The sequence below is a fragment of the Brachionichthys hirsutus genome, chromosome 9 (assembly GCF_040956055.1).
Source record: "Brachionichthys hirsutus isolate HB-005 chromosome 9, CSIRO-AGI_Bhir_v1, whole genome shotgun sequence".
NCBI classification, from domain to species: Eukaryota; Metazoa; Chordata; class Actinopteri; order Lophiiformes; family Brachionichthyidae; genus Brachionichthys; species Brachionichthys hirsutus.
This window is the reverse complement of record NC_090905.1, coordinates 4,870,998-4,897,697: the sequence shown is the minus strand read 5'-3', so window position 1 is coordinate 4,897,697 and position 26,700 is coordinate 4,870,998. Positions and strand designations below refer to the sequence as shown.

The window sequence follows — 26,700 nt, the reverse complement described above, 5'->3', positions numbered from 1 at the left end:
GTCAAACAGGCAAACAAACAAACAGACAGCGCGATCGCTCTCCCAGCTCGGCCAGGATTCACAGCTATAAAGGTTCTCATCGTGCCTGGCTTGTGTCCTGTGGGTGGAATTTCATTAACTTATTTAGCACATTGAGTCCAGTTCCAGGCTGAGTCCTATTGTGGACCTTTTAGTGTGAGTGTCTCTGTAAAAGGCAGCAATTATCAGGTCCACTATGTGGGGGGGGGGGGGGTGTCAGATTTACACCACTTGGATTAGGCTGTGCAGTAAGTGGTCGACGGGGATCTGGGGTATGGGAACGGCGTCACGACACAAGAAAGACTGTGAAGACGACAAATGGTACTCCACACACGGACACAGTGAGAAGTATCTTGTTACAAATGTGAAAGGCTTAGCGATAACAGTACATTTTATTCTCACAGGATCCATGTGGAGGCTGAAACCGCGGCGGTGACGCACGCTACTACATGCTACTACAAGATAAGGGTTGTAAGCATAAATAAGGAATTCTTAATAAATGGGCATTGCTTGTTGTTAGTAAAGTTTAGCATAGAACCTGGAAGATGTTTGCGATCATTGATATCGACTCACTCGACTGTTCTAATTTTATTGATAGAAACTAACTACTACTAAACACAAATGAGTAAATTCCAGATTTCTCTGGGTTTACTATTATTTAAAAAATATTTGGAATACAATTCAACTCAATTAGACAGCAGTGAAGAGAGAAAAGCTAGCGTTTTCAATGATCACTGACAATGAACTGCTTCCTCTGAACCTGGAACGACATTATTAGAGTGATGGTTATTCAAGAAGAACAATATGCCATCACAATATTACTTCCAAATCCAGGTCAGATGTGTGCTGGCTCTTATGAGGATATTGTTCTGTACTTATTCAAACAACGTCTGGACCCAGATGCTGATCAGGACCTTCACCAGAATATAATGGATTGCTCCATGGATTATAATCTAAATGTTATGTATTATGTCTTTAATCATATACAATGGAATAAACTCTTTAAAATCAGTGTGCAAACGTACCACAGGAAAGAGACAATCATTCTCTTTAGGTTAAATTCATGTGGTGCTCAGGTCTACTGCGCCTTTGGATTAAAGCATGAATATGCCAACACCTGTGAATGACTTCCTGACAACACACAACACTGCATGCCTTATCAACATGTTGTGGTTTACCTTTGCTGTCTTGACAAAGGATGGAGTGACTAAGATGTTCTCAATGTTAAATGCAACAAAAACACAGGTGCCACGTAATTATATCTCACACACACACACACAGAGAAAGAGAGAGAGAGAGAGACTAGCCATATGATGAATGCTCCATCATTAGTCTGCCATTCAAACTGTAGGCTTTGTGCTTAGTCATCACTCAATACAATTTGCATCATGTAGCCAAGAAGACGTTGTGATTCATCCACCGCTCCATAAAGATCAGCCACTTTTCAAAAAGTCTCCAAGTCCAACATGATGATAAACATATTAGAATAAGAGGCATTCAAGAGTATATATGTACATTTGTTTTGGTGCAGACTAAGAAGGAAGGAGGCGTAGTAGAAAAAAAACAAAACCAAAGCAAAACCCTGAAAAAGTTTCAATAAAAGTTGACGAGTTGTAAAGTCAGAATGTCGTGACTCGCGCCACTGGAAGTTGGGGTCTGGTTTATAAGTTCATGACACAGACATTGAGAAATGACTGTAAGCTGTGACTGAGTCACGGTCTCGTGTGACACTTTCCTTTCTTGTGCCCTGCTATTGCACATTTTGCACTTTTTCTCTCTTTGTCAGGCTGAGGCTTTGACGCTCTCTCGCTCTCTCTCATGGCACACTGTCCACTTTACCCGTAGAGTTCAGGATGTGTCATCAATCATCTGCGCTGCAAGGCCGTGGGATGAATGGGCAGCACTTCAAACAGGGCTCCTTCTGCAGGTTGTGGGGATCTTCACCCCTCTATTCGGATCTAAAAAAAAAAGCAAAATTGTTTCCTGTTACATACAAATAATTTGGCTCTATTTTACAAGCTATTCTCACAGGCATAATTAATTTAATGAAATATCACTTAAGCTATGAAAATGTGAATGTTCACGCATCATTTTTGTTAAATTTATTTAGTTATTAGAATTACAATGTGACAAATGCACGCAATGAAACCAAAACACAGAGAACAAATGCTTTTTCTTTGTGCCCTTAATGAAATACGTAGCAATAGTGGCGAAATATTTTTAACGTAATAAATAAATATTAATATTCTTTTTTTTTTTTTAATACATTGGCATTTCCTGGCACTTCCTCAACTAAACTTGCAGGACACCCTGTTACACTGCGTGAGCGTTACAGTAAATACACATGATACATATTTCACAACCAACCTGTCATCTGTCAAAAGAAGACACGCCTTGCATGATCCCATGTTCAAGAATCAACGCACACTGCGTGCGCCAGCGTCTTTGTGTGTCTGCTTCCTGCGGTGAGGTCATAAAGGTAGTGTGAGGATGCCTTCTGGGGTGTGTCCGTCCCACTCACACAGCCACTCAGGGTGAATCAGGAGGAAATTGAAGCTGAAGAACAACAGCAGCGGGCTGAGTGCACCGGGCATGGTTCATTTTTCTCCCGAGGCAGAGGGCGGCCCACTTGTGACTTTGATGGATAGGAATGCTGCTCACCCACCCACACACACACACACACACACACACGCCCACACATGTCCCACACACTCAGTCTCTCACATAACAACTTGCACGTTATTGCTCACACATGTACACACAGACTTGTAGACTCAGGCACGGTCGCACACAGGCTGCTCTGTCCCACCAGATCTGATATCCAACATGAGATGTTTACGGCCCGCCCACACAGCCTTCCTCCCTTGTCAATAAACTCTTCCCAGAAGTATGTGTGATGCACTCTCATATATGGGGGGGGGGCTGCCCATACATGTTCCATCATAGGCCTACCCATGTGCATCCTATTGCAAAGTGTAGCATACAGTGGGAAAACATTATAGGCTTTTAAAACTGCTTGATGGCAAAGCGACAGTGGAATGCAATTTGTCTTGCTTAATCAAATTCTGGATAGTTAGATTAGTGGAGACAGAATGAGGGAATGTCGTGCTCTAGATACAGCGAATGAAAACAAATGAAGTACTCTCAAGCCAAAAATTCCTCAAAACAGTGACAATAATCACGATCAATATTACACAATGGTGTCAGAAATGGGATTACCTGAAGCGTGAAGCCTAACTGTGGTAAACGGGGGGGGGGGTTTCTGCAGGACCTGAGCAGTCGGGCCGGATGGCGAGCACAGCCCAGGAGAAGAGTGGCGAATGTCAACGTGCATTGGCTTTAGCTGAGCATTAATATCTTGTTGGCACACGGATCCACATAATGCTGTCCTGTCAGCATGACAAGCATCAAAACAATCTATGGAGCAAGCTACTTATAAAGCAAAGCCTTTGAATGGAACAAAGGAGGGGGGGGGGGGGGGGGGGGGGGGGTTACACAACTTCTTTCACTTTGTTCCACTCAGTCAGCACTGGGAGAAAGAAAGCGATGGGAAACTGATAAAGAGAGGAGTGAGCAGTTGGGGCTGGGCAGAGACAGCCACCTTTGTCTGCTCCTGGAGTCTCTGGGACGTGTTTCTCTTAAACACAATCTGCTTTCTTTATCTCTCCCGCACACACACACACACACACATGAGGGTGACTCACTGCTCAGACAGTGTGATAATGTGCTGGTGGGGCACAGCGTCCCCTGCACAGTGGGGAGAAGTGTGTCTACTCTGCTACCAGACAAAAAGTCAGTGCCGGTCCTGAGGCTCGAAAGGAAGTTCAGTTCTTGGCTCACGCACGCAGGCACGCACGCACGCACGCACGCACGCACGCACGCACGCTGGAATGTTCCTCAGCGTGTCCTGATGCACAGCATCGATCTTGTCCTTGGGCTGAGCCTCGCTGTGATTGTGAACATTAGCTCCGCCCTGACTAACTGAAAAATCATTTTTCTGCTGCTTACATGAAATCACAGAGTGGAGGATGGTCCTTGTTTTCTAAGGGGAGAGGGAAGACAATGAACACTGAGGTGAGTCACGTGCGTTTCACACACACATGCAGGTCAGTTTCAAAAACACTAGTGACTAACAGGGGATGGGGGGGGGGGGGGAACAACCTGCACACTCCGGTGTCACTATCCCGGGAACCGACACTGGAGAGTTGCAGAATTCATTGCATGCCGTTATTTAAACCCCCCCAGTTGCGTGCATTTCCTTAAACACATGGGAGGGGGTGCATCCTGCCGGTAAAGTCGTTTGTTGCTTTCTATGTTCCCTCGTAGCCAGGGGAGGTTGTTTACCTGCCTCTGTTGCCCGGTGACATTTTTCTCTCTGTCGTCAGAGACTGGCAACACCCCTGACCTCATCAAAGCGTTCACCTCATTAACTTGTTGTTAAGGTGGTAAATGCGGTGCTTTGGTTCTATTTTGGGTATTTGGTATTTTAAACCCTCTCCTGCTGGTCCATGCAGAGAGCCGGCGCATTGACACAGTTGGGTATGTTTAATCTGACCCTAACCCTACCCCCCCCCCCCCCCCCCCTCCTCACAGACGAGATCAGGTCGGATGCAAAGACACGGGAGCCACCTTAAATCACACGCTGCTCTCCTCCCATGTCGGCCGGGAGTCTGTTAAGAGGCGGCTCACCTTCCAGTCCACGCTCTTTACTAACGAGAACGAGGTCGCGGCGCGCACAGGCGGCTCTAGTGCAGTGCGTAAAGACGCGCGCTGGATACGCACGTGCCTGTCGGGCAGATCGCTGAGATAACGCGGTGGATTTTTTTTTATTAGAGTGTTTGGATCTACTGGTTCTTGTGTCTCCGACTGATTTTTATTTTACATGCCAAAGCTGGGGAAACAGACTGTTAGAAATCGGACCTCTGCGCGAAGCTTTACAGTTTTCGCCACAATAATTGGTAAGTAAAGACTTTAGTGTTATTATAGAGCGTTTTAGAATAAAACATCCGACGCTGGGAAACTTGTAGGGTGTTGATGGGTAAGAAATCGATGAATAAATCAATTACGGACCAATGGAGGTGATTGGGTGAGACACCTTCCCTGTCAAATCTGTGGACTTGATTAAGTTAATCAGGCCGGTATCGACGACAGGACGGTGTCACTGTTGCTGTAAATTATAATTAGGACCTGACAGATTAAAATGTCTATTCAGAAGAACAACGACAGCCTTAAGAATTGATGCTGTAATAATTCCAAGCGGGAATAGACGAGCATATAAAAAGCACATTATGACGGGAACAAGTTAATTCACCTTTTTTTTGTCGTGCTCTGCCATAAAGTCTGAACCGAGCAATCTTCCATTGTTGGGCTGCGTCTCTGTGAAGGTTCTTCCTTGGCCACTAGATGGCGATCGATCATCTTCTTCATTTTAAAGTTCCTTGTGTTTGAGTTGGAACAATCTGTGAACCCACTCTGCGTGGCGTTTTTACAAATCCCATCCTGTTCCTCTTTTCTCGACTGACCAGACATTTATTGGCCCCGTAAGACAGGAAAACATGAAGCCGTGCAGCCCCGACGCCACATGTAGGAACATATCAAGTGAAGCCACTTTCATTTAATCCATCTATTTTAAACTTTACATAGATACAAAAAAAGGCAGTGCTAGCCCACAGTTTAAATATTTAATGACAAAGTATGTGGCCTTGCACAGATTGAAAGTGTCTTTGAGTGGGGAATGTTTTAATAGAATAATATATGTTTAAACATCTGAATGGAAATATATAATTATCAGTTATCGCTTCCATTAAATCCACATTTGGCCTCTGAAGCAGAGTCTCTAAACCACTGCGGCGCGCAGCACATTATTTATTTCCTTCTGTGCTGTAATTTATTATGAATGGCCGAACTTGCCTGCCCTCCACGTGGGTACAGATCCCTCCCTCCTATTGGCTGAGACCAGCAAGCGTCCCGAAGGAGCTTTTCCGTGATTGGTCGAGAGAGGGTTTTCGGCTCTGTGGGGGCGTACCCCATCGACGGTGGAAGTGGGGATACTTTGTAACGCCGGTCATTGTCGCCGTTTCGGGTGAAGCTGCCTGTGCGTGTGAGTGTCCTCGCCGGCGGAGAGCCTCTCACTACCGGCTAAACCCGGGCAGAGCTCGCCAAAAAACACCGAGAGGGAATTCTATTCTTTGTTTTCGGTGCTGCCTGCGTCGTCCATGAACGTGCCCGGTGTCTGCGTAATGTGGCGTTAGGGCGGCTTTTAATCGCACCGTTGGACAGAAAGAGAAAAGCTTTTCCTCGGGGGATATTCCTTCACCGTCCTCACCCCCCCCGGCTCTGCTCGTCTTGTCTCCGCCGCTTCTGACCGACAGGTTATCGGATGGACCAGCACCCCAGCGCCCGGAGCTGCACCAGCCGCGGGGCTCCGTCCTGCGAGGCCGTCCCGACTGAGCCCTCCATGAATTTGTACATCCACTCCACCACCGGCACCCGCTTCGAGCTGTCCCTCCCGCAGGAGGAGACCGTCGAGGGACTGAAGAGGAGGCTGGCGCAAAAACTCAAAGTGCCCAAAGAGAGACTCGCTCTGCTGCACAAAGAAACGTGAGTAACGCATCAAATACAAATATTTTCGTTTCTAATTATATAAACTGACAACACGAACCCTTTAAATAATATCGAAGCTACTCCGCGGATTAAAAAAAACCCGTGACTAATCCGCGTCTCCGCCCGTGGATTATGTGTTACTCGATTACTCCGCGTTTCTGCGGGGTTGAGTGGCGTCGCCTCGGAGACATCCTTGTTGCTCTGGTTCATCCATCAATTCAATCCAAGGAAACGACTGACCGCCAAGACGCACCGGCATCGGAATTACGCGCAGGAGACGCACCGGCCACTGGCGCGCTATCGACGAGGCGATCTGCAGACTTGCATCGATTATGACCTCCTTCATTATAAACACCGATGCTGATTGAATTACTTTGTGGATCAAACGTTAATGAGGAAAGTCACGTGTGAGCGCTGGCTGCTTTGTCATCCGTCCTCCCTGCATAATGTTAATCTGTAGCACGCTGGTGTATCGTGGACGTTGCACGAGGTTGCAGGTGCGATTCCTTCTGTAGTTTCTTTTAGAAGCGGACTATCTCTGGCGGGAGGTCACGGTGTGAGGTCTAATCTGGCCCGTTCCTCAGGCGCTCGGATGGAGTAATAGGGCTGCACAGCAGGGACGAGGTCCCAAATGAGTCAGACAGACGCAGGTTAGGTGAGCTCACGATGGCGGAGGTGTTGTATTTCATTGTATTTCACCTGCCGTCCCCCGTCCCGTTTAATCCGGTGCCGTTTATGAAACTGTGGAGACCTTTACGGCAAGTCGGCGCTCGGGCCCTTTTGTTCTGCTGCGCCGGAGATAGATCTGGGTCATGCCTGCGCAGGAAGGCTTTTCCTCCCTCGCTGAAGTGCCAGAAGCAGACAGTCCGATGTCTCTCATGCAATGATGACTCTCAAAGAAACGGGCAATTCCCCTCGGTGTGGAGATGCTCAGTTTTGTGCCAAGCGTTAAACTGCGGAGTCCTGGAAATGAGCTTTCTATTTTTATATCTTTTTTTTTTTTCTTCAGCCAGCCGGCATCATTTGCTGCAGTTCAGTTTCAATTCTATCCTTCTGTCACAATGTCTTTGTTCTAACAACTTGTGTGTGTGTTTTTTTTTTTTAAATTAGCTTGGAGTGTCTGCTCCTCACTTTTAACAGGATGCCAAAAGAAAATGCAGACTTCCACTTAGGCAAGTGGCAGCGGTGCCAGATCTCCACTGCAAGCAGCTGTCAGGCTCCACTAGACTCCAAATTGAAATATGACAGCCCAATCAATACTCCTCTTTCATGGAGCTTTTCACCCACGGCTCTTTTTTTTTTTTCAAACTAGTTTTGAAGTCTGTCTGCCCGCCGGCTGCATTGTGTTTGTGTGTGTGTGTGAGAAGAGAGAAGATAATGTCAGCACAGTCTAATTATCTTGTTGTCTCACCCTGCAGGCGACTAAGTTCAGGCAAACTCCAGGATCTGGGCATCTCTGATGGGAGCAAGTTAACACTTGTGCCCACAGTGGAAGCAGGGTTAATGGTAAGGTTTACCTCTTAAATAAGAAATAAAAGCCCAAATTCTGTATATTACCATTACATTGAATCCTCCCCCCCCCCCCCCCCCCTTTCTGCCTGTGCAGTCTCAAGCATCAAGACCAGAACAGTCAGTCATGCAAGCCTTGGAGAGTTTAACAGAAACGCAGGTAAGAAACTCTTTCCTGCTTTTATACCGCCGTGATATGAACGTATCAAACTTAGCATCTTTCAGTGGTTGCAATCCAAACCGAACTTTGGACTTTAGTGTGTGTGTGTGTGTGTGTGTGTGTGCGTGCGCGTACACAGGGGGGTATGGAAGTTGGGAGGAGCAACACTCAGACATGACAGAGAAGAGTTGAGCAAGGCAGCACACGCCTTTTTACATATCTAATCTCAGCCTCTTAAACCAACTTAGTCAAGCTCGACATCCAGAATGAGCTGCTAGTTGTATCCCAGTAACATCTGCGATGGCGTGTGTGTGTGTGTGTGCGTGCGTGTACGTGCGTGTGCGTGTCACTGCAGGAAGCCCCACATAAGAAATGCTTACTTGTGAGCTGTTGAGAGAAGGGACACATTTCTACATTTCTAACCCTCTCTCTTCCAGCTTTCTCTTTACACCTTTATCTGCCATCGCTGCCCCCCCCCCCCCCTCCCCCCCGCCTGGGTTTCTTGCTCCAGTAGACACGCACGCCGAGAAGTTTCCAGGAAGTGTGGCGCGGCCGCACGCAGAAATGAGTGTATTCTCACTCAGCCCGTAGAACGCTGGGTCACCCAGATGGCAGCACTTCTCGCTCTGTGTTAGCATAGGGTTCCTGGAAGCCTGGCATGCAGCACGTGACTGTGATGCAGTGTGCCTTTGAGTCACTGGCGCATTACTCGGCAAAGTGATCGCTAGTGCGAGTAAAGAGAGAAATGGCAAAAAAAAAAAAAAAAAAACCCGTCCATGCCCTGGCCTCAGAGAGAGAGAGCAGGGGAGAGGAGAGGCGATATGGTTGAATGCACACGTACAACAGTTGTGACGTACGAAACGCCGAGTGACTCAGATGTGCTTCCTCTTGTAGCGTTGGGCAACACTGAGATTATACGCAAGTGCATCAGGGATGTTTGGCTGACTGATAATAAAGAAGCAGAAGATGTTGTAAGTCGACGTCAGTCAGCCGACTCCGCCCAATGAACGGCGGCGTGCAACCCCCCCCCCCCCCCTCCTTTCCGGGTTTGTCTTTAGTCGGATGTTGCCGGCTGCGCTGAGATAGCGGAGTGTGTTTTCACCGTTGCTTTATTCCCTGCTGATAATTTTATGGTGGAAATCCTGGCCTCGTCATGTGTGTGTGTGTGAACTCAGCATGCGCCACAGCTTGTAACACAGACAGCAGGCTGCATGAGTGTAGGTGTGTGTAAGTGAGTCTGTGTGATATGAGTGTGTGCGTGTGTGTGTGTCACAGTGGTGGGCTGGAAGTGAGCCTTGCCAGTCATGTGTGACACCTTTTACTGTGGCGCCATGAGCGACCAGCATCTTCACCAGAGGCACATGAAGACACGATAGCGAGCAGATTTCTCATCGTCTCCCCCCCCCCCTCAGTACTTTGGGTCGGACGGGTTGCTTCTCTCACAGGACGTTCCACAGTCCGGGACTGTCGGAGAAGAAAGGAATGGTAGGAATGTAAAAAGTTAAATGAAGGCTTAGAGCTGCTTTAGCTTGTTTTCATTTGGAGGAATTGATTCGTCTTTACAAATTTATGAAGCGGGATGAAAGGCTATAGATTGCAGAGAGATTAAGGATCTGAGTAAGATTAGAAAATGGGAATCCGAAAGCTTTCCACTCATTCCCCCCCCCCGCTGATACCGGAGCTATCAGAAATCAATCAATGCACTTAGCTCTTAAAAGTGTCTGACGTGATATCTGATCTGCCTATGCAGCCAAAAATAGCCTCAGGTTGGGTGTTAGCTGCGTTAGCCGCAGAAGAAGGGGGCAGGAACCCCCCCCCCCCACACACACACACGTGCACACACTGCAGAGTTGAAAGTAAATATTTTCTGATCCCTCAGAGAATGAGCATGTTTGATCCCAGCGGTGAAATGAGTTTTTATTACATACAAGACAAGCAAGGAGGGCAATATTCACTATTTCATGGCACGTGAACGCAGCTATCCGTCTGTTGATCTTGCTCTTTGACAAAAACAATATTTGTTGCTCTCAGCACATGGGGACTATTTGTTCATTGATGCACATTGATGCACATTGATGAATAAAAGCCAACCAGGCAGGCTTCACCCTTACCATCCCCCCCATGTAGCCACCTCTTTGTTCCCATCTTAAAGCATAAGCACCAGATCTGCTCGGCTGACAAACCCTCGGATGCACAACAATGATTGAGGGTCACTCCTGAAGTCTGCCCCCCCCCCCCCCCACACACACACACTTTTTGGGTTCTGGTTTTGAGAGTTGGGCAGTGACTGAAAAACAGCATGAACTTATTACTTGTCATGGCTGTGGGTCTGCAGGTGACTGTGTGTAAAACGACTCAAAGCAGATGGTCAATGCGTTCCCCCCCCCCCCCCCCCCCCCCCACTCCTGCACACTGTAGGCTGCTGCATCTAGATCCTATTTAATCAGCAGGATTTAAAGTACTGGGAATCATTTGTGAGTATTTGGGAGGGCAGGGAATTGAAAAATGAGTAAATTTGTTCATCAATATGAGGCGATCCTCCCCTTTTGATTGCGTGCAGCTCCTACTGCTCTGCCCACTGCCTCTGAAATGAAGGCTTTTTATATGCATGCAGCACAAGATATGCAGTCTTTGTTCTTTCAGATGGTAATTTGTGTTTTTTGTTACCCAAATGAAAGCTACAGAAATTAATTTGTTGCTGGATGTGTAAATTGTGTATGCAGTAAAAAAAACAAACAAACAATGCTGAACCAAAGGCCTATTCTTTCCCTGCTCATGTAAATCCTGGCCTTGAAAATGTCATTAATAAGCTGATCACACAGTATTTTTTTTGCACCTGTGTAATCCCCTTTGTGATGCTTAAAGGCACAGTGGGAAGGGGGCTGATGGGGATGGTGCAGGGACTCAAGGTGCGTTGTGGAGCAGTCAAGGTTGAGGCGCCTTTTGCAGGGCTTTCATTGTCCTATTGTGTATATGCATCTGCTGGTCACGTGTGTGTGTGTGTGTGCGTATGCCAGCATCCATTTTTAATGTCCGTGTCTTTTGTGTATTCCCTCATTCAGCAGCCAGGCGAGTCTTATTTCTGCGTATCTGAGTCGTGACCATCGTTGTTTGCCATTCCCTGCTGACTCTAAGCATTTGTGATTCAAGTAGCAGACATCGTGACTAGTGGGGCGACCGGGTGGGAGGACGGAGGCCAGGAATGTCACGTCTGATAGTCGCCACCAAATCTAAGGAGATTAATTAGACATATGCTCCCGGTGGAAGCCAAGAGGCAGGGATCAGCAAATTCAGGTAGAGCTGCTACGTTAAGCTAATTTGTCTTCACAAAGACGCCATCTTTGATTCCATTTCTATTCGCTGCACCCCCAACTCTTCTTCCGCTCCATCTTTCTGTGCCCACTTACTTTAAATCAAACAGAACAGATCATTTTCACGCTCTCCCTTGTTGTCAGTGAGGTTTTTGTTCTTATAAAATGATGTTCTTCTTCACCAGCACGCAGTCCTGTTGCAGGGATTCGGTGAAGCGAGAGGAGCGTGACACTCGGTTGGAGCTCGGTCTAACGGACCAGTTGTTTACACTCTCCGAGTGTGAGGAGAGGCTGGAACGTGATCGTCCTGAACTTTGCCATTCGGCTCTCTCGTTTCAATTAGCTGATCGAATTCAGTGATGGCCAGCTGGTCCTCTCTCTGTTCACCTCCTGTTTCTTATCAGGCACTATTACAGACGCCTCCATTTGGAGGCCAAAGAAGGAGCTGAACCTTGTGGTTTGACAGGTGAACTGCTGCAATGGAACTAAAATGGCTGGAGGAGAAGGCTTCCTCCTCCTCAAGGCTTCCCTCGCTCCACCCTCCAGTCCTCTATCCTCTTTTCTCTGGCACAAAGCTGCTCAGTTGTTCATGAATGTCAGCTCAGTGCTGCCAGCACTCTCTATCTCACCCTCCCTCCCTCCCTCACTCGCTCTGTCTCTCTCTCTCTCTGCCTTCCTCACTCCTTATCTCCCTCCCTTAGTTCGCTTAGTGTGCAAAGGAAGAGGGACTGCAAATGAGTTCCTTGAACCACAGGGACCCCAATAAATAAAACTGTCAGGCAGAGATGTCGAAAGAAATAGGAAAAAAAAGGGAAGGAGCCAGAGGCACACTCTCACTGAATATTTCATCACCCACCACCCCCACTCTGACACCCTACCCACACCCCCCCCCCCCCCCCCCTCACCATCCTTCCTCTTCTGGATGCTCCTTATCATATTCTCCCCCTCCCCCATCACTGCATAGCAACCGATACCTCCTGTCCCACCTTCTGGACCTGGCTCACCAGAACAGAAAGGTTGACGCCGGCTCCGGAGCCACCTGTGTGTTCTGAGTAGCCTCCGTCATGACGCTGCTCATCCAGTTTCCTTCTGAGTATAATCACCTGTGTGTCTGTTTCAACAAACACACCTTGTTCCTCAGGCATGACCTCATCTTTTCAATATCACGACTGCTCCACCCGGATAGGGGCAGCGACTGGCTGCTTTCTCCCTGTCTGAAGTTGACGTGACAAAGTGAGGCCTTCCACTCCCTTGGTTCCGCTCTGCTCCTCCTGCTTTCACTCACCTCTTCCCTCCTTCTCGCAGTTTTTAAAAATCCTTGTTTACAGGGAAATGCAGAAAGAAAAAAAAAACAAACACTTTTCAGTTTTCCAGCAAAGATCATTGTCGTGTGAAGCCGAGTCTCAGATGTCGGGCTGTGAACCCGTGACCTGTCTTGGCTGGATGTTGACACGGTCTGAGTAGATACAGGATCCAAGCCCTGCCGAGCACCTCCTGACAAACACTTGTTTCAGTCAGCTGTGTTTTGGCCATCTTCTTCCCTCCCTTTAACTAAACACTGGGTGGATGGTGTCCCTCAGGGCCAGGGTGGTGTTTGCGTGGCAAACTGTCAACTCATTCTCCTGACAGCAGTCAGTCACTGACGCAGCTTCTCCACCTCCTCAATTTCTGTTTTGTGTGTCCTCTCCCACCCACGTTTGTGTACCCCCCCTTAAAACACACACACATGCAGACACACTCCTGATTTATCAGGTGACCTTTGGGTCATAAAGGTTCCTCTCAAGTAGCACCCTATCTGCCCTCCCCATCGCTTCACACCCACCCTGCCCTGATGAGTTTATTGCTTTACCACAAGGAAGTAATTATGATGGGTGTGGACTTGACTATCAACAAGCATTCGTAGCTGAAATCGCACTCGGAAAAGAGTTTCTGTTTAGCATCCTCTGTGCCGTTTTAGCTGTTGATTATTTACATGTTGACAAGCAGCCATCGTATCGGCTGGAACAGCCCTCGTCCTTTCGCCTGCCTCTCCTCTCTCTTCCACCCTCCTTTCCACATCGTCATGTCAATACCAATGTGCAAAGGTCACCCTGGCAACAGAGAGGCAGCAGTCGATAAAGAAAAAAATAAGCGGAAGAAAAGGGAGTGAAGCGATGGAGGGCAGAGCATGGCGATTCACAGGGTTAACTACAGGCCAACGTCTCATAAGCGCACTCCAAAGGCTCCTGGTCTGGGGGGGGGGGGGCTCTGAATGTACAGGATGTCTCAATCGCTTATTTTCTTTGCTTTGCATTCTTCATCTTCCCCATCACTCGTCTTCTTTGTGCTTTCTTCTCCCCTTGTGTGGCTTATTGGTGCTGATTCTCTCTTCCTGTTCGCCTTCCCTCATAACTCTCTCTAGACTGAAAGCACACAGGCTGTGGAGGTTGTAGAATCTTTGTTGGATAGACGAGCGGCTTTGTATTTTCCAGGTGCCCCAACCCCCCCACCCCTCGTGAGGTTTTCTCTCTGGGGGCAGCCTGAGATGTTGTCAGTTTTGATTCTTCAAGATGCGACGGGTTTTTCTGACCGCCGAATGATTTATCAAGAAAATGCATAAATGAACTCGTGAATCCTCCAAACGCACCCTGACTGCTCCACTATCCAGCGTGCATTTTTGTGTGTTCCATCCGGGCCACGCTTGGGTCAGTGAAGGCTTCCACACTTGGCTTTTGTCAGCTGTTGCCAGAGCTCCAAAAATGGGCAGCCCTTCCAGATCCGCTGCAGACAATCGACCATTCTGCGTTTGAGAGGCAGGCGGGGTGTATTTCCTGGACGTGGGACTGATTTTTCAGGCCCTGGGCCAGACGGAAGGGTGGCCTCTGTCTCTGCGCTCAATGACACTGCTGACTAAGTCCGGACTGAATGGGCAGTGGGAGGAAAGTGAGAGTGGGCTCTGTTTGTCTGTGTTTTCCAATGGGCCTCCTCACCCACAGCTCCCCAGCAGATATAAGTAGGCCAGTGTTACAGATTAGTGATTGATTGCATGATGAGTTAATGTGGCGTGTCTGTGTATCTACGAGCTCAAAGCGCTGTTATGTGCATTTTAACGGCCATCCGTGGTTGAGAGTGTTGATTTATAAAGGAGGAAGTCAATATACATGGCAGAGCGTGAAGGCTTTTTTTTTTATGCATGCATACTTTGAGTTTGCAAACAACTGCTCCAATAAATCATTTATACCAACCTCTGTTGATGGACTTCTTTATGCATGTTCAATAATCCAATGACTCAAATTGTCTTTGGTCTACCTGCAGGTCAGTGACTTCCTGTCCGGCCGTTCCCCGCTCACTCTGGCGCTGCGCGTTGGTGACCACATGATGTTTGTCCAGCTGCAGTTGGCGGCGCAGCAGTCCGGCGGCCCCCAGCTCCAGCATAGACACCTCATTACCCGGGGCGGTGCAGAGACCGCGATGGGACAGCCCACAGGGCAGCCCCGCGTTCCTCATCCCAACCCACTCTCCCACCACCACTCCCATCATCCACACAGTCACCCCATCTCCCACTTAGCCCAACCTCACGTTGCCCCTTCTTCCCCCTCTTCCCCTGGTTCCCCCTCCTTCCCCTTGCCGTCCACGCACCACCAGCCTCTCCCTCCCATGTACCACCAGTCACCCTCCTCCACTCAATGTAGCCCCTCTACTCCCCCTCCTCCACCCCACTCGCCTCGCCCGTCCCACGTCCCTGGAAGTCTTTTCCGCTCTCCAGCCCATCACCATTATCACCACCACCACTACCACCAGCCTTCCTCAGGCCAAACCAGCCATGAAATCGGCCAGAACAGCCCCGCAGCCCCGGTCCTCTGTCCTGAGGTAAGACTTTAATTGTATTATTGGTATCCATGTTGTATTGCTTGTTTTTCATTAGCCCTAGCGTATTGCTGAAACTAGCGTATATGTGTTCATACAAGGTGCTGCACAGTGTTAAACTAGACTTTTGCAAAACGGATGCCAACATGGGCTCTTAGCCCTCCCACGAATGAGCAATGGCTGACAGTTTTACCTGAGTGCAATGCACAAAAGCCCAACTAAAACAACCTCAATTAGATTGATTAGATTAGTGGGATATCCCAGCAGCATGAAGGAAAACCTGTGGTTTTCTCAAGGTTTGCATGTGATATGTGTGTGTGTGTGTGCATGCTTCCAAACCACAGTGCACTTAGTCATCACTGGAGTGGAGCCTGCTTCCCAAAGCATGCAAACAGGCCAACACACACACGTACGAGCCAGTTTGCTAAACGTCCGTATGACCTCATCCTGTCTATCGAGGCTTCGGCTGCAGAGTTTAAAGGCAGATGTAATGAATCAGGGTTGGTGTCGCCTGACGACTTCTCATTAATCGTCTTGCTGTGAGGCATTCATCATTAAACTTCCCAACCATTAATTTAACAGTTGCCATATCTATAAATGGCTTCCCACACTTTTTCTCAGCCACCAAAAGGATGTAACTTTCTACATCCCCAGGTTGATTTCAGCTTCAGATTAGGGATCCAAGTTAAAATGATGGTGAAGGAGCAGGATTACCAACAGTTGAGTCTTTCTCAGGTTTGGCCTTGCAAAGTATCTTGTATCAAGGTGGTGGCATGGCTAAAGATCAAGTTTCCGGTCTCAGCCTTTAGTGCAGAAGTTATTCACCTCCTGTAAATTGTATTTCCAGCAGTCTGACGCAAAGGTCACTGACAGAACTCAGGGCAGCACTTGCATTAAGGGTGTAAGTCAGAACTTGACTTCATCATTTAACCGCCCGTAGGCTATGCATGTATGCCATTTGTTGTACTTGTTAGCATTGTGTGGGCTGTGGAGGTGTCTGTTACAGATGGTGCATAGTCCTTTACGCTCTTTATATTACATTCCATTTTTTTTCTTGCAGGCTAACTGCAGTACAAACAGCCCCAACAATGGCACCAGTCCCTCATCACGCTCTCGTAAACCCGGCGCCATCATTGAGAGCTTTGTCAACCATGCTCCCGGAGTCTTCTCGGGGACCTTTTCAGGTGAGGAGCTGCCTTATACTCTGCACACATTCGGAGCTTGGGCTCTGCTGGAGTCCTTGCATGGGGATAACCTTAACTGCTTTGACATTTCTGCTTCTTAATTGTAAAACTCAGTTGAAGACTCTTGATGAGCTTTTCCATCTTTTTCGCTCCCTCTCAGGCACTTTGCACCCTAACTGCCAGGATAGCAGTGGACGTCCTAGGCGAGATATCGGTACCATCCTGCAGATCCTAAATGACCTCCTGAGTGCCACGCGCCACTACCAGGGCATGCCGCCCTCTCTCACCCAGCTCCGCTACCAGACCCAGTGTGGATCGCCCGCCTCTCCGTCCCCCTCTCCGCCTCCCTCACCTCCGGTCGCTAGCATGATGGGCCTTTCTGCCAAAGCTACCTCTGTGCCTGCCAGCAGTCCTAGCACTCCTCCGCCGACTCTTCACCCGCTGGTGCAGTGCCAGAGCCAGATCCGCATGTGCAAACCCCCTGGTGAGTAAACTCTACACTGGACACCCTCTGCTCATGCAAGCATGTCATGCACGAAAAAAGAAACACAAGCACACAGAAAATAATCGTGTTTCCCTTCAAGCAGTCGCTGGTGTTGTCACAGCTTTGAGTGTGTGTTTGTCTATGCTTATTTTTGTGTGTGTGTGTGTGTGTGTGTGTGTGTGTGTGCGTGCGTGGGTGTAATGACTGCAGTCTTAGCACCACCATTCTACTGAGCTCGATTTACTGCAAGCCAGTTGTAAAAATCATTATCATCTTTGTCCGGTTAGTCTCTACTCTCATGCCACACCAGCGTGATCCATCAGTTCTTTTGGGACAGTTTGGCATCATGGTCTTGATGAAACCCATTTTTACAAAACAAATACCGACAAAGCAAGAGCAGAAAAGCCCAGTTAAAGAGCAAGAGTAAGTTTTTCTCCCTTTTCTCCTCTGGTTTTTGAGGCAGAGAAGAAGAAGGAGAAGCGGTTTCTCCTTTGAAACACAAAACATGCTTCTCTGAACCTGCTCAGTCAGGCGTCATTCGTCAGGCAGGAGCGTTGGCTTTGTTCTTTGTGTTCCAAGGAGGTAGGTTTACCCCTTCGAGCCTGGGCCGGGCTATGTTTAGATTAGATTAGGCTTTGGGTGGTTTAGCCTCCCTCTTAAAGACGGGCTGCAGCTGGGACACGTATGATGGGGCTGTGGTTGACATACCCATGCCCAAGGCCTGGGCTTGGGTATGTGTTTTAAGGTCAGCTGATACGGATGAGTGCTTTAAAACCTGCTTTCCGCGTAGAGACACAGGATGTCACGCAGATACGCACAACAGCGAGCACTGAGTCTGTGTTGTAAAGTTGGAATGACTATGCTGAGAGACACAGTATTGTCTTTTGCTGCAACCTTATCTCATATGGTGGAAGACAAGCCAGTCTTCAGTGAGTGAACGATTTTGTTGGGTAATATAGTTTCAGAGAACAGCGATGAATCTTTATCATGTTCCCCTGTCTGACAAAGCAGGGACATGCACGTCCGTCTTCATGCTCTGGCTTTGTCTCCAGCTTCCTTCTTTGTGTTTCCAGCAGACTTCTAGTCGTTGCTAACGGACCGAACCACCATTCTTATTTTACATTACCTTGGGTGCCTTTACAAGCGCTCAGTGAACAGTTGGAAGAACACAATCTTATTTTCCTAATTCAGGGACGACCTTCCATTTGCTGCCCCCACATTCTCCCCGCTCTTTCCCTTTTCACCCTCCCACCCCCCACTGGCGGTTCAAAAACAGCCTTGTCTGTAAAATCCATCTCGCTGTCTTTCCACATCTGTGCTGTGTGTCGATACGTTGTCTGTATTTGTTTGGCCTTTTTAAAGAGGACTGATTTATTCTGAAAGCGCCTCTGAAAAGAATTTGCTTTGTAAAGTAGTGAGAGGAGGAGGAGGAGGAGGAAGAGGGTGAGTGCTAAATCTACACTAAGCCTCCATTCATCATATGCGTATTTATATCCTGTCCATCAGCCGTCAACTGCCCAATTGCCTGTCTGATGCCGTTTCCTCCTCCAAACAATTTCTTGCTCACAATGTACATTTGTAAAAATGAAAGCGGCATCCCAACAGCTCAGGGAGATGGTGCATGTGCTGGTTTTTGTGTGGACAGCGGCTGAGCGCCAGCTTGTGTCTTCTTCCACGTGGTGTCTTAAGGGAGCCGATGATGAAGTACCCCCCCCCTGCTGGAGGACTTACTGGACTTAATGCTCCCTCACAGGAACCTGCTTTCATCCAGCCACAGGAACAACCTGCGTTTCCAATCTGCAGAAATGCGTGAACGCGCTGAAGCGACACTCGACACTGAAGCGGCGTCTCGGAAAATGTCACACAGCCTCGGCCCGCCTCCAGAGAGCCTTTAACATTTCCACTGCAAGTTCAGTGCGAGTGTGAAAAGGCGGGCGTAAATAAAAACACTAACCGTAAACACATGCTTGCACACTCAAAGTTTAGGTCACTCAAAGTTGAGACTCTCTCCGTGTGGACTTGTCTGCCCAGGACTTGTGTTGGATTTGACCGGGAGGATTTTGGGTGTGGACTGATAGACTGATTGTTAAATTCCTATAGAGTGGGCGTCCCACCAGGTCTTCAGCTCACTGCCCCACCAGACCTATTGTGCAGGGGCCATGGACGGGGGCTGCAAACAGGGAACCGGGCTTAGCCTTTTGTGAGGTAGCGGTGGGGAGGGCCGTGGGATTATAGTCCTACCTTTCAGTTCCACTTCCACCATAGCTGCCTCAGTTCAACACACGGGGTAAAGATAGCTCTGAAAGCTTCTCCTATCTTGTATTCCTCCCACGCACCCCCCCCCCCCCCCCCCCCCCCCTTAGCCTCTCCGGATCCCTTTCCATATGCCAGGTCACGTTAGCTGCATGCTGCCTGGGACAGGGCAAGCCCAAAGTTCTGTGACAGGATGAGACAGAAACGGGAGACGTGCATTTAAATCCAGAGGCACCACGCTATCTACTTGGTCGGCTTTTCTCTTAGGTTGTCTCACATGGGTGTTTGGTGTGATGCACTTGTACCGGTAGGTCAGTGCCCGCGCCAGCCGTGCAAGCACAGTAGAGAGCTCTGTCTCATAAAAGACAGCCGGCCAGCCAGCCAATCACGTCAGGTGCCCTTTGTCATTGTCAACAAGGAGCGCAAGAGGAAGACAGAAAATGCAAATGAAGTTTTAAAGTCGTTGAAGCGCTCGTGTCCCTGCAGGGCTGTCAGTGCCCTTTAGGTGGCTGTCAGAGTACTCCCATTAGCCCCATTTTGATTGGCTGCTTCAGTTTGGGATTGATTAGGTCGAGTTGTACTTGCTACCATTTTAATCCTAAATGGATCAAACTGATCGGTCAGAGATGTACTGAATGTTGGTCTGTGTTGCCTTTTGGAAGCCAAGGCTGACTTTGTTGTGAAGGGAATGTCTACCCCCCCCCCCCCCCCCACCCACACCCCCGCTCTTCCAGTTTGCTGGATGCTGAGCAAACACAATGTTCCCTCTGCAACATCACAACACTTATCAAGGCAAACAAACAAACAACAGCACTAAGACAAGTGCAAAATAAGGCCAATCTTTATACAATCAATGAAAGGAGAAGCTCCTTTAATCTCCCTCTGCGTCCTGCTCACTGCAGCCCTCCTCCCCCTTTCTATACTTCTATCCTCTGCCTGTCCTCCTCCACCTATCCACTCCTCCCCTTCTCCCATGTGCTCCTCATCTCAGTTCTTGCTGTGTTGCTGGGCTGGGCTCAAAGGCACGGAAAGCTGACTGACGCATCGATTATTCATAGATCACCCCTTCTTTCTCTCATTCAGTCATTTTTTTTTCCCTCCCCAGCTTCCTCTGCAGCGTTCTGTGTATTTACTAGTTCTGTATCCGGCGTCTTCGGAGAGGAGAGCTGGGGATGGAAAAAGTGCTGATCCAGATTGAGTTCTGGTGTGATTGGCAGGCAGGGGAATGGTAGAGAGGAGAAGGAGACGGGCATCAACTTCCTCTCTGCGCCCATGACCTGTCTTGGTTGATTGCTTCCACTGCACATTTATAAACGGAAAAAAAAATGTTGCTTGTTCACCTGTCTCCTTTTTCATTCCCAATATCCCTCGCTTGGTCCTCCAAGGTTAGCGTGCTCACATCAAACTCTGCATCCAAGTGCTGGGCCAGTCCGTGTGTGTGTGCTTTGTGTGTAGCTTGACCTTCTTAGCTCTTTAGCTCTCCCTAATAATAGCCCTTCTGTCATAAACCCAGTCTACAGGAGATTCTTGCAGCCAGCTGTGTCCGGCCATGCTGCCCAAGGCTCCGGTAGTGACGCTGATGAATGGACACACACACACACACACACACAATCTCAGTTTTGTGTAGCTCCAAGCACGTTCTCAAAGCTTTTGCCAAGCCAAAGCCCGAGACCGGTGTCCACTCTGCACTGTGTGAGCATTCATTCTGTCAAATGTCCATCTTTGTCCATCCAGTCTTTGAGCATCCTACCCAGTTAAAATAAATGACTGATCTGGATGCACAAAGAGATTGTACCAGGCTGATTTATTATTGTTATAATTTTCTTTTCCATAGGCATGTGTTGGCTTTGTGTCGTTTCATTGTGTACAGCCATATTTCTTCACAATCCAGGGGCGGTTTTACCATTGGCTAGTAAGAGCAGGGTAACGAGGGGAAGAAGGAGGGTGGAGGGGAAACAAAGCCTTGTGACAGGGTATGTCACGTGGACCTGAGCCAGTGGAACAATGGCTCAAATATAGGAGCCCCCCCCGCCCATACCCCCTCTTGTTTGGAGAAGAGACGCCATCCTCACACACAGTGTACAGAGCACACATTTGCATTAGGAGGAAGTGGCTAAACCCCAGTCCGTCTGTGTGACTGAGTGTAATGTGAAGTAGTTGTTTCTGGAGCTTGCTGCTCACATCCTTTCTGCTCTCCTTGATGGCACGCTAGGTCTTTAGCATGCACTGCCAAGCTGTGGTGTGTATTTTAGCTCGGGGGGGGCTCTGCGCTGCTCCATCTGATAAGCAAATGAGGGAGAGTCGTAAATAAAGCCCACACAGAGTCCGGAATTCATTCCGATAGGGTAGGAGAGCAGAAGAGAGCGCAATCGATTTGGGAAGAACTGCCACCTACGACTGATCATTTACCCTCCTCCCTCCTCCCCTGTCTTTTTTTCGCTTCGACTTGCCCCAAGGGGAGGAATTCCTTAACCCTCTCCTCTCCTGCGTCCCCTTCTTCACACTACTCTGCTGATCTGGGGCTGGAAGACAGAGGGGGTGCTGTGTGGATCAGAGGGGTGAAAGGGATGGAAGTGGGGCGGGGGGGTGAAAGGGGGTGGTTGGGTCAATGAGCTGAGTGGGAAGCTACAGCCATAATAAAGGAAAAAAATAGCTGGAAAAACCCAATCTCTCCCCGTCTCTCTCTCTCTCTCTCCGCTTACAATTTCCATTTGCTTGCATTTTCTATTGAAAGCCAATAGCGTTGTGCCGCGCTTGAGATGGATGGCTGCACTAGAGCTAAGGTTTAATCAATAGCTCTTTTTAATTTGCCATCGATCCTGGTTAAAAGCAACTGCGGCTCTTTCTGCTGTTGCTGTGTGTGCCTGTGCACGCACCCTTGACTGTGTGCAGTTGCGTGTGTGTGTGCCTGTTTTTGTGTGCGTACGTGATGCACTTGAATGCGGACTTCAGCGCGTGTGTGTGCGCGTTCCGGGGAGCGGCAGGGGCAGAGATGGCCGCTGCGCTTGGGGTTTATTGACATCCCGGCCCATTATTTCATTATTTCATTCGTAGACGGATACTAATGGAGCTGGCTAATAGATTGCGGTCACTTTCCTTTCCTTCCATGGCCCCCCCGAATATACGTATAAATTGGATTTGGCTTGACTGGGCCAGCGTAGACACGCATTCACAGTGCAATGCGAGGCCTTTCCCTTGAGACCGTATTCTGCAATGGGCACATCAACAGCTAGAAATGCACTTAGCGGCGCATCCCGTTACTGAGGCACGCCACTTGCGCTTACCCGTACACATATCATATGTAGCTATCAAAAAAAAAAAAAGTGTCATCTCTGGATGAATAAATTGTGGAGACGGTGTTAATTCTGCTCCGTGTAAATGAACCGTCTCTTTCTCTTTGTCCAAGGTGACCGCATCCGTCAGACCGAGAACCGTGCAACTCGCTGTAAGGTGGAACGCCTGCAACTGTTGATGCAGCAGAAGCGCCTCCGTAGGAAGGCGAGGCGGGACCAGCGGGCTCCTTATCACTGGCTGCCCAACCGGAAGGCCGGACGCAGCAACAGCAACAGCAGCATCTCCAGCGAAGGCTCCCTGGACCTGGACTTTGACGATTCGGTGTGGAAGCCCGACGTCAAGGCGGATCTGAAGTCCGAGTTTGTCATGGCTTGAACCACCTGAACCCGCGTGCTGGATGTTTCGATGGCGTGCAAGATAATTGGGATTTACTTACAGGTGGATTGGCAGATGGTGCAGAGGTGAAAAAGAAGAAAAGTGTCACCATAAAAAAAAAACCCAACCCTTCCCGCAGAGTTTAATCCTGTTCTGTCAATCACAGTGAAAAACGGCAACCATAGCAACTCTCTCTGTTGATGCTTGGAGCTGGGCTGGACAGGCAACAAGCGGACCCATCAGCGTGCAAGGTTTACTATGGCGTGATTACAGAGACCGAACGCGAACTTGAATATAGCGGAATTCACTGGGTGGTGGGGGTGGAGGTGGTGTTTTCAGATTTTAATTTGAGCAGACTTTTTTAAGGCACACTCTGGACAGCGATGAAGAGATCCACACTGGACATCTTAACGAAACAGGAACACCAGCGGCGTCGGTGTTTCCTAATTGCAAGCTTGGCAGAACTGCCGAACTCCGGATTATTCTAATGGGCATTCTTAACGATCTCAGAACTCAACCAGAGTTTTGTTTTTACCTGTTTCGAAGTGGTTCAACTTTTTCCTTCTTATTTTGAAACATATTATTATATTTTATAAGCAAAATAAATATGTAGCATTGTTCACAAAGCATTCAGGTTTTCATACAACAGTTCAAAGTAGTTGTTGATTTGCACATTACCTTGATTTATAACAGCGAGTCAAAGTGTGCAAGAAAGAGGAGAGGAGGGCCTGAAATAAAAAAAATTAAAAAATGAATATGGAAGTATTGATATCGACCTCAGTGACCTAGGGTATTGGTAGGAATGATTATTGAATAAACAAAACAAGTTAATATTAAGAGACAGGGCTTTAGATGATTCTAAAATCTTTAAAGTGTATATGGAAAAAATGTATATTTTTTATTTCTCTTCCTATCAGCCCTCTGTGGCTTTAGTCAAGTCATTGACTACCAACAAATAAAAAAACAACCATTCAGTCATTCATAAATTCTAGTCATCCTGCCACAACCAATGATATGAAAAGATGAATTTCATCTGGGCCACTTTCATGTGTTACAGACCTGCGGGGGGACTTGCTGAGGGTTTGCATTAGTTCGTGTACATAAATGTAACTATTGGCAAAGGTTTATGAGGGTGTGTGTGTGTTTGTATGTTTGACTTGTGTGTAAATTGATTTAGAGTATTACATGTTTTTTTTTTATAGAGTTGTCTTCTCCAAAATATCATTTGTTTCTCAAAATCCCATAGAGCAGCCGCACTTGATTGTTCACTACTTTTTTTTCTCAAAAAATTAAAATGTAAAAGTTGTTTGAGACGTCTAGGCCCATTTGATGCGTACCTTTAACACAAATCCTTATAATAATGACTATTTTTGTATTGGCAAAGAGGACGGAGAAGCGGGGTCTGTATCCAGCATCATTATTTAGTGCCTCCACCAGTACATCCATTGACATATCAGGTTAGGCCTTTCACAGTTCCGCTGCTACACATGGAGACTTCAGATGGGGGGGTACTTTTCTTTGCATGCAGAAGTGTGAATTACACTGATCTCTTTTCTATTGATGGAAGAAAAAAAAAGAAACTGGTGCTGTGGGAATGAAGGTTAACAACTTGCATGAATTTGTGAAGAAAATAACCAATGCTGCTTTTGTTGGTCAGGTTTTTGTAAAAAAAAAAAAAAAGAATTCTTCTCAATGTTGGAACAACAGTGTCCTGCTCAAAGTATTACGACACAAAACCAAAACAGATGAAGTCAAGTGTGGATTCGCGTCTTGCTCAGCACTGAACATTCCTGTTGTGTGACGATGAAGATGATGAGCCAAGAGCAACAGACTCTCTCTCTCTCTCTCTTTCTCCTCCTCCTCAAATGCTGGTTTTAACCCCCGCCCTCCCTCCCGTGACTCAAGGACCAACACAGACCACGATCTGTTTGGCCACCTCCCAGCCTAAACACAAATCGAGGCTCACGAGACGTTCTCGCACCGGGGAATCAACAGACCAGTGGATTCACAGTGATGCCCGCCACATCCTGCTCTAGAGAAGCATCTGGTTCTGTCTCTGTCTGTCTGTGTGTCTGATTGGACGACCACCCTACCACAATTGCACTCCCAGAGATTGCAGTGAGAGATTACCTTTTTGGTGAACCTCATTTTTTTTTTTTAAGTGGCCTTACCTTTCACTGAAAACGGAGACACTTGGGGACAATGGGGATGTGATTTAAAAAAACAATTGTTTTGTTTTTAACATTTTCTGTGTGCGTCGTTGTCAGACATGTCATAAAGGCACCGCTCTGGTCACTGAGGACACTGGGCATCTGTTGTTTAGTGCTTCTAGCTGGTGGAGTCTCTGTTATGTCAAGGCTTCCGTGCCTTAAAATGTTGCCCTTTCTGTGCCAGTGTCGGCTGAAGCTCGTTTCCTTGGTTGATACGCAGGACCGTAGTATTTGCAGCCATGAGAGTCGGTAGAGATTTTAGGGGTAAAGCTTGTTTGAGTGAAACATACTTGTCTAAATTTGCTGTTGTTCCTCAAATATGGTCCTTGTCCCGTTTGTTCATTGTGTTGCCACGCTTGTTGGTCTTCATTTTCCAAACCTCACATCCCTTCTGACCCGGGCACCCCCCCCACCAACGAGCTGCAAAAAAGCTGTGTATCTGTAAAACTTCTTTTAACTGTGCAAGTTCACATCACAGTACTTAAATGGAAAGAAACAGTCCTGATTCCGAATAAGAAAGGTCCTCTGAGGACTTGAGATTACATGCACTTCTTGTTTCCATTAAATAAAACATTTTTAAAAGGATAATTTATCCCCTGCCCTTCTCAAATTTAATTTTTTTTTTTATATATGTATGATCTATACTCTGTGTGTGCCTCACTTCTGTGTTGAAATCAAAAAGATGAAACAAAAGAAAAAAAAATATGACATGAGCATTAGAGGGAGGATAAAAAAACAAACCAGTATGTTGGTGGAATTCTGATCACTTCATTTAAGTTGCCTGTTCTTTCTTGTAGCCAACTATTGAAAATAACAGGATCCAAGAATACAATTTACAATGTTCTAGCTCTAGACCGGTGTAGCACATGTGTGACTGTATTAATTTATGAAACCAAAATGGTAACTGTGAATTATGTATTTCTTTGTGGATTTCTTTGGGGGTTTTTTTTAAGAGGGGGAGATGGTTGTTCGAACACGGTGGCAACTGATGCTCGTGTCTGGCGGGGAAAAAAAGAGGTTTTGTTTTTTTGGTGGAATATAACGAAAACACAAAATGTTTCTGAAAAAGAAAAAAAAAATGAGAAAGATCTGAAAATTGACAAAAATATATAAATATATTTTTTTTCTTAAGCAATACATTTCAGTGTGACTTGTGATAGAACATTTTCTTTTTTTTAGGTAATAAATAAAAAAACAAAATGAGGACGTCATGTTGTCGCTATTCGTTACTAATCCATTCGATGGCATTGAGTGAAAGCTGCTATTGTGGATTCTATTTCATGCAAGGATCTATTTTATGTGGTTACGTGGTATGAGAGGGCTAAGAGAAACTTGGAATGGAATTGATCAAATATTTCCTTGCCCTACGTCAAATGTTAGTTGACGACTGAATGAACCATGGCATTGAGCAGGAGGATGATCAAAGCCTGTAGATTGATAATAGGCCCAAAAG

The 26,700-nt window shown here is 47.4% G+C and overlaps 1 protein-coding gene across 1 annotated transcript; it reads left to right on the top strand.

The window, feature by feature from the left end:
• The first annotated feature begins 4,840 nt into the window (after positions 1 to 4,840).
• On the top strand, positions 4,841 to 26,446 carry midn (midnolin). Its single transcript, XM_068743228.1, has 8 exons — positions 4,841 to 4,976; positions 6,390 to 6,618; positions 8,040 to 8,127; positions 8,228 to 8,290; positions 14,896 to 15,450; positions 16,508 to 16,631; positions 16,792 to 17,115; positions 22,775 to 26,446. Exons 1-8 carry the CDS (start codon positions 4,901 to 4,903, stop codon positions 23,035 to 23,037), a joined length of 1,722 nt encoding a protein of 573 aa, XP_068599329.1. The 5' UTR covers positions 4,841 to 4,900; the 3' UTR covers positions 23,038 to 26,446.
• Positions 26,447 to 26,700: the final 254 nt, after the last annotated feature.

What these genes read in the sequence shown, in the direction of transcription:
- midn (XM_068743228.1), top strand. Translation starts at nt 4,901, where the DNA reads ATGCCAAAGCTGGGGAAACAGACTGTTAGAAATCGGACCTCTGCGCGA. An exon ending in GCTCTGCTGCACAAAGAAAC is followed by an intron (nt 6,619 to 8,039) that starts GTGAGTAACGCA and finishes CTCACCCTGCAG; the next exon opens with GCGACTAAGTTCAGGCAAAC. An exon ending in CTTCTCGGGGACCTTTTCAG is followed by an intron (nt 16,632 to 16,791) that starts GTGAGGAGCTGC and finishes GCTCCCTCTCAG; the next exon opens with GCACTTTGCACCCTAACTGC.